This window comes from Cervus elaphus, chromosome 9 (genome assembly GCF_910594005.1).
Source record: "Cervus elaphus chromosome 9, mCerEla1.1, whole genome shotgun sequence".
NCBI classification, from domain to species: Eukaryota; Metazoa; Chordata; class Mammalia; order Artiodactyla; family Cervidae; genus Cervus; species Cervus elaphus.
The window spans coordinates 40,839,484-40,846,968 of NC_057823.1; the positions used below are offsets into that span (position 1 = coordinate 40,839,484).

The 7,485-nt window shown below is 52.4% G+C and overlaps 1 protein-coding gene across 2 annotated transcripts; it reads left to right on the forward strand.

Annotated features, from left to right (window-relative positions):
• The first annotated feature begins 783 nt into the window (after positions 1–783).
• HNRNPAB (heterogeneous nuclear ribonucleoprotein A/B) lies at positions 784–7,476 on the forward strand. 2 transcript variants are annotated; one of them, XM_043912446.1, is made up of 8 exons: positions 784–1,506; positions 1,582–1,812; positions 2,543–2,711; positions 3,398–3,556; positions 3,722–3,853; positions 5,691–5,808; positions 6,461–6,601; positions 6,866–7,476. In XM_043912446.1, exons 2-8 carry the CDS (start codon positions 1,604–1,606, stop codon positions 6,934–6,936), a joined length of 999 nt encoding a protein of 332 aa, XP_043768381.1. In that variant the 5' UTR covers positions 784–1,506; positions 1,582–1,603; the 3' UTR covers positions 6,937–7,476. The 2 variants fall into 2 exon arrangements, with proteins under 2 accessions (XP_043768381.1, XP_043768383.1); XM_043912448.1 differs by lacking the exon at positions 6,461–6,601.
• Positions 7,477–7,485: the final 9 nt, after the last annotated feature.

Here is a 7,485-nt window from a genome sequence, read left to right on the forward strand (position 1 = left end):
TGGTAAAGAATCTGCTAGCAATGCAGGAGACCTGAGTTCGATCCCTGGGTTGGGAAGATCCCGTGGAGAAGGGATTGGCTACCCACTCCAGTATTCTTGCCTGGTGAATTCCATGGACAGAGGAGACTGTAAGTGACTACAGTCAGGCTCTTTGGGACCATCGGGTTGCCGGCACGACTGAGCAGGATGGCTTAGGAAGCGAGACCAGGGCTCTGGGGTTGTTTCCTCATTTATAAACTGGTTGTCAACTTCCATAGGGTTGTTAAGAGACCAGATGAGAAAACAGAATGCCCAGCCCACCACACTGGGCCTGGCCACAGAATTCCAGTGGGAGATGTCAGTTACTTGTGTTCTGCTGTTATTTTGCAATCCCCAAGCTTCAGAAGTTTTAATCCTCCTTCATTTGGTATTTCTCACCCATATGGTTAAAAGGAATCATGACTATACAGGCCTTTCAAGCTTGGTCAAAGAGATAAATAAGTATTAAGGGGTTTTGTACATTAGAAAAAGAGAACTATTCTTCCCTTCCCCAAAACTGCATGATTTTAAGGAAATGGTGTATTCTTTTAAAAAATAATTTCAGCAAAAATAAACGAATTGAAGATATTAAGTAATCAAAAGTAAAAATGTGATGCTAATCGTCAAGGTGGTGCCAAGCGACCTAAGAGTGGGGAACCCCGCAGTCCCACCGTTTCTCCCGCGTGGAGCACCATTGGCCACCCGGCGAACTCCGCCCCCTCCTCGCTTCTCGCGTCGGGGGGAGGCGGCAGAAGGGACTGGAGCGAGTGGCTTTGACGGCACCAAGGTCAAGGGGGACAGCGGGTCTCGTCCCATTTTCTTGGGGCTTGGAGGACACTACGCGCCCAATCTCCGAAGGCCGGGTTCTGCACTTCCAGCCGGGCGACCTTGGTTTCCGAGACTTCCTGGAGTCCAGTTTCCTCTTTGGGAAATGGAATGGCCAAGGCTGCCAGTGCTGGTTTAGGGCGCATGGGGACCAGGGTCTACGGCCTCAGAAGGCGAAGGGTCAGTCTTGCGCCTCTGAGGTGCTGGGCTCAGACCGCCGGCCGATCGGGACAGGGCTGGCAAGCCAACAGAGCCGGCGAACCTCCGCAAGGCCCCAGCTCGCGCGGATTCTAAGATGAGGACAAAGCCCGCCCGGAACTACCGTGCGCGCGCCGCTGCGGCCAATGGGAAGCCGGCACGGGGCTGAGTGACAGACCGGCGAAGCCAATGAGCATGCACCTTGTTGCGAGGTGCCCTCGGCTCCGGCATTATAAAGAGCGCCACGAGTCGGCATTGTCAGGCGGCGGCACCGCGCGGCCGGGGCGAGCTTTTGAGTCGGTGGTTCGTGTGGCTGCGGAGGCGGAATAGGAGAGCGCGAGGTCGTAGCGGTTCCGTCGGTAGACAGGGGAGAGGCCCGGCAGCGCGAGCGTGAGCGCGGCCGAGCCCGCGGTGTCTTCTCGGCGGGTGGGGACGAGCGGGCCCCGCGGCGTCATCGGCGGCGAGGTGAGCGGCTGGGCCCGCGGGCGGGAGCCTGGGCGGGACTGGCGCCGGCCTGACGCGCTGTGGCTGCTCTTGCAGGAGCCGCGCGCCTCGGCCCAGTATGTCGGAAGCGGGTGAAGAGCAGCCCATGGAGACGACGGGAGCCACCGAGAACGGACATGAGGCTGCCCCCGAAGGCGAGTCGCCGGCCGGGACTGGTACCGGCGTTGCGGCGGGGGCCGGAGGCGGGAGCGCGGCGCCCCAGGCCGGCAACCAGAACGGCGCCGAGGGCGACCAGATCAACGCCAGCAAGAATGAGGAGGACGCGGGGTAAGTGCTGCTGCGGGCCGATGGGGGCGCCGCCTTTGTTCCGGGGCCGCCTTTTGTTGGCGCCACGCGGCGGGGGGAGGGGCGGGCGGCCGGGGCCTGCTCGCGGCCCGCAGACCGGCAACTCCGTGCCGCCCGCTTACGGCGCGCGCTGGAGTTTGCAAGAGTTTGTTGGGTCGACTTTGGCGCCGCCCCGGGGCCGCTGGCGCGGGGACGTGCGGCAAGCGGCCCGGAAGGGGAGTGAGCTCGGAGCAGGAGCCTGGCGGGTCGCGGGCTGCCTAGGCTGCGTGGGCGGAGTTGGCGCGCACCCGGGCCTCCCTCCTCCGGCTCCTGCCGAGGGCGGAGTCTCGGTCTGAACTCTGACTCGGCCCCGGAAGCCTCGAGTTCCTTGAAGTGATAGGAGGTGGCAGGGACCGTAGTGTTTTGATACATAATTGATAAGACAAATTAGATTTCTTCCGGTTGTGAGACCTCAGGTCCTAGCTCCCCGGCCAGGTTGTGCTTTCTTTCCTCAACCAACTTAGGGTACGGAGACACCTGAGGCTTTATTAGGGTCAAGGTTGAGTTTGGAGGGGTACGGGAGACTCGTTATCCTTTTCCAGAGGTAGAGCCCTGTTCCGAATGGTGGCTTTATTTATAATCCTTTTGGTGAGAGCTTTGTCAGGGTCTATCCTTCCAAAATCACAGCTTGGTTATAAGGCTTGTTGCCGTATGTTTCACCCCACTCTTTCAGAAAAATGTTCGTTGGTGGCCTGAGCTGGGATACCAGCAAAAAGGATCTAAAAGATTATTTTACCAAATTTGGAGAGGTCGTTGACTGTACAATAAAAATGGATCCCAACACTGGCCGGTCAAGAGGGTTTGGATTTATCCTCTTCAAAGATGCAGCCAGTGTGGAGAAGGTAAGCTGGGTAGTTCACAGTCGGGAGTCTCAGTATGTTCTAAGACACCATTCTCAGACCATGATTGGCGAATGGGTTTGGGAAGAGCAGAGAGGTTGAGAATTTATCCTATCCTTTTCCAAGGGATTAAAAGTAGAGATTAAGTGGAGGAGTGAGTATGGGCTAGGGTGATCAAGGAAGGTTTATCGTGGACTATTTATTATCTTGTGCCTATTCTGGACCTTGCTAAAGCAAACATTTCACTGAGCACATTAGAAGAGAGCCCACAGTTGCTAGGAGATAGGTGTTACTTTAACTTCATTTTGCGAAAAAGCAGAAGGTTAAGGAGAAGAGATCAGATAGCCAGTAAAGGGTGGATTGTGAGGATTCCAGCCCTAGCAGTGCTTTAAGCTTGTGCTTTTAAGTTTCTGTTGCTTTACTGCCTTAAATTGGGACTGGCTGGGCAAGAAGAGGGGTGCAGGGCATGGTCAAAAGACTTGGGGATGGGTTGAGGATAGATTTATAAGTGTTTAGGTAAACCAGGTGAAGTTTGGAGATTGGGTTGGGAAGTCAGGTTGGGGGTAGAGTTTGGAGGAGATGAAGCAATTTTGTGTGCCTGTGTTGGGAGTCTTATGGCTGAGAGAAAGAAGGTCCTTGTCTTGGGTCATGCTGCTGAGTTAGAACCCAACTCCCTTCTGTTGGAACAGGTTCTAGACCAGAAGGAGCACAGGCTGGATGGCCGTGTCATTGACCCCAAAAAAGCCATGGCCATGAAGAAAGACCCAGTAAAGAAAATTTTTGTAGGGGGTCTAAATCCTGAAGCCACTGAGGAGAAGATAAGGGAGTACTTTGGCGAGTTTGGGGAGGTGAGTGTGTGGCCCCCACAATGGTCTGCCAGCTGCAGTGATGTTGCCTTCTTACTGGTTCTTGACACCTTGGCTCATTGGAACTTTTTTCCACTGTGGTGTTTGTGGGCCTTTTCCTATGAGTTCCCTATAGGCTCTGAGGTAGAGCTTTGCCTATGTTTGCAGATTGAAGCCATTGAGCTTCCAATGGATCCAAAGTCGAACAAAAGACGAGGCTTTGTTTTCATCACCTTTAAAGAAGAAGAACCTGTGAAGAAAGTGCTGGAGAAAAAGTTCCATACTATCAGTGGAAGTAAGGTAAGGTGCCCCCAGCTGTGTGTGCACTTAGCCTTCTGCTGGAACTGGCCTTTGCAGGTGTGGACTACGGGTTGAACTACCTCCAAGAGTTCTCCAGGGTGGACGTTACTGTTTCTGTGCAGTGTCTGCTGTCCTGATAGGGACAAGTGGTTCTGTCCTTCAGAGCTCCTAGGCTGGTAGGACAGGATGTGAGGGAGGCAGAATACTGGAGGATGGGAGGCTCCCATGGGATAGGTAGTGTGCTGAGTAGTCTCTTCAATTCCTGACCTAAAGTTAGAAGTCAAGGTGTTTTGGACCTAGAATGCAGTGTGTATAAGTCCTGCAGTTAAGGTCTCAGAAGAATCTAAAATTGCTGTTTAGTGATTTCTGTGGTGAAGTCTCTCCTGCTATGGACATTGTTGCAGAGCTTTTCTCTTATCTGTTTCCAGCCACAACCACATCTCTTCATTTCCATCCCCTTTGGTCGCTGGCTAAATTAACCCCTGGTCCAAAGATCCTTTCCAAAGAGCTTCCAGGGTCCTGGCCACCTTAAACCCAAGGCCAGTTTTGACTTCAAAAGAGCAGAGTCCTTTGCAGTGAGGGGCAACTCTTTCTCCTGAACTCTGGACAAGAGAAAGGGTAGGTAGTTCATGCTTTAAGTGTTGAGGCAGTTGGGAGTTGAGGGTGTGACCCACTGGCAGGGTGTGGTAGGCTTTGCCTGAGCAGGAGTGGCAGCCAGATAAGCTGGGACAGGTAGGGTGGGGCTCCTGGAAGTCTCAATCCTGGCTGGGAATTTGAAAGATTGGACTTGGGATTGGGCCCTTAAATTTTATGTAAGAGAGGATCACAGGGGGCTGTTGGGTGAGAGCCATTGTTACCCTAGTGGACACTGACATGGAAAGAGGCCTTTTTCTCTGTGCCATGATGTGAAATGGGCATGAAGTGCCCGTTTTACGGTGCTGTTAGTCAGACTGCTGATGGTTGGTTGTGAAATAAGTGTAATTTAGGTGGTTGTATTCAGCTTTAACCTAGTAGGATAGAAAACATGAGATTGCATCACTTGGTGGTAACCTGCCAAATTTTGACTATGCTTGGATGAGGATGTCTTATAGAATGGTTTTTTAATTGGTCTTAATGGGAGACCAATGTTGAAGTTTATTTTAAAAATAAACTTGGAATCAGGAGCACAGGAAAGTCCTTGGCGTTTCCACTCACAGTAGGCAGAGTTTTGAGCAAAAAGGAAATTGACTTTTATGTCCTAGCAGGGGAGATACACCTGGCCCATCCCAATTGTAAATGAGTGTTTGGAGGAGGAAGGCGCAGCGGGATGGCCTTAAGGAATGCTGTCCTGAGCCCCAGTGGCTTTTTTCCTCTGTAGGATGGAGGTCAGGGTTGCCACCTCAATTGTGTATTTGAGTGGAATGTTTTATTTCTTCTTGGGGTGGGGAGGGGGTGGGAAGGAACCTGCTTTCTCTAGGCTCCCTTACCTGGGAAGCCTTCTCTGACTTGCTCAAGGTGGTATCTTGCTACACTGGACTGGCACTGGCTCAGCTGTCCCTCTCCTCCCACTTATTAAGGTATAGAGTGGCCAAGGGTGACCATCAGCAGACCTGCGGGTGTGTCTCATTGTTTTTCAAGCAGTCTGGGAAAAGGTTTGAGCAAAAAAGGCCAGTGTGAATCTTGGTCTGAGTTTTAGTTGGAAGTTCTGAGCTAGTCCAAGTATGGTTTCCTACTCCAGCATGTCTTGAGCAGATAGACAAGATCTACCACCTTAATGTTTGTCATTGAAGGCTTTTGTGTACACTCCCTGTTTAGGGCTTGTCCTATTGGCATGACCCACTGTTTTCTTGACTTTTAGTGTGAAATCAAGGTGGCTCAGCCCAAAGAGGTTTATCAACAGCAGCAGTATGGCTCTGGGGGCCGTGGGAATCGCAATCGAGGGAACCGAGGCAGTGGTGGCGGTGGCGGAAGTGGAGGTGAGTAGAACCCAGATGAAGATGGGTCCTGTTTCCCTGCCTGCATGGAGCTTCTGTGTTTGTCTTGGGGGTTCTCTGGTGCTCGTTGCAGCAGGGTGGGTGAGACCCGGGATGGCTCCTGAGTTGATGCTATGCTGCTGGCTTGGATTGGAAGAGCCCATCTTTCTCATGTGGCCTGGGGCCCCAGGGCAGAGGGGGCCTCTGCATCACACTCCACAAGTTTTGAGGGGGCAAGGTGGGAGTGTGCTCAGCTCTGTGGCTGTCCTGAGTCTTGGTACACCCGTGGGTGGGCGGGCTGAAGGATAGGGCAATGCTGTGCCAGGCGCTTATCCTCCATTCATCCCAGGCCCCTCTGACTCCAAAGCCTGAACTCCATCCTTTTTAAGGCCAAGCTGCCAGGAAGGGTGGGGGTGATCAGTGGGTGATGTGAATGAAAGTGAGCTGCCTTGGTTGCCCCAGTGAAGTTAGTGTTCTGGCCTGGCCTTCTTAGCTCTAGCTTGGGTCTCTCAGGCCCTCTACACCAGGACAGCAGCCCCTTGGCTTTTCTGAGTTGCCATAGTAACCTCGCCACCCAAAGGGCAGGATTTCCTCTATCCTAGCTCCTGCGTGTGCTAAATGGTCCATGGGCCCCTGTGCCCTGCTCCCCCCACAGGTCAGAGTCAGAGTTGGAATCAGGGCTACGGCAGCTACTGGAACCAGGGCTACGGCTACCAGCAGGGCTACGGGCCCGGCTATGGCGGCTACGACTACTCGCCCTATGGCTATTACGGCTACGGCCCCGGCTACGACTACAGTAAGTAGGAGAGGGAGGCCCCCATCCACTCGCCCACCCCGGGAGGCAGGAAAGACAGTGCAGGGGCCATTGGCAGCAGGGGCTTTGGAGTCGGACAGGCTGGGCTTTTGTCTGAGTGGATTTTGAGCTTTTGGGTTTCAGGAAGGTGGGGTGACATCCTACCAACAGAGTTGTTGGTTCTGGTGAGGATGCATATCAAGCGCCTGGCACAGGGGTAAATGTTCAGCAAGTTGTAGCTACTTTCATTGTTGTTCTTGTCCCTAGGTCAGGGTAGTACAAATTACGGGAAGAGCCAGCGACGCGGTGGCCATCAGAATAACTACAAGCCATACTGAGGCTTCAGCAGGAGTGCCTGACTGACCACACACGCTTTGTTTGGATATCGAGTGAACACAATTATGTACCAAATTTAACTTGGAAAACTTTCTATGGCCTGTCCCATGTGCATCTTATTTAAAATTTCCCCCCTGGAAATCACTCTCTTGTTTAATATTTCCAGAGCTCTAGTTGTTTAGGCAGCGTGTGGTTTCTCAAGAGGCCAGAGCGGCATTATGGGCTGATTTTTATTACCGGGTTACCCAGAACCAGATTGGAGGGTCTGCTTCCTGCTGCCGCTCTGCAGCCTGGACCTGTGGACCCTGGTTGTAAAGAGTAAATTGTACTTTAGAAAACCAGTGTCACCTTTTTTTCACCTTTTAGTTTTATATTATTTGTGTCATACATTTCCTATAATGGAAGTGTTAATTTTACTGTACTTTTTGGTACCTTTCGGGAATCTAATGTATTGTAAGGTATTTTACACGTGTCCTGATTTTGCCACGACCTGGATATTGAAGCTATCCAAGCTTTTGAAATAAAAATTTAAAAACCCCCAAGCCTGGGTG

Excerpts from the sequence above, each read along its gene's own strand:
- HNRNPAB (XM_043912446.1), top strand. The coding sequence starts at position 1,604 with ATGTCGGAAGCGGGTGAAGAGCAGCCCATGGAGACGACGGGAGCCACC. Across the intron at positions 1,813-2,542 it reads AAGAATGAGGAGGACGCGGG|AAAAATGTTCGTTGGTGGCC; the intron begins GTAAGTGCTGCT and ends CCACTCTTTCAG. Across the intron at positions 5,809-6,460 it reads TGGCGGTGGCGGAAGTGGAG|GTCAGAGTCAGAGTTGGAAT; the intron begins GTGAGTAGAACC and ends CTCCCCCCACAG.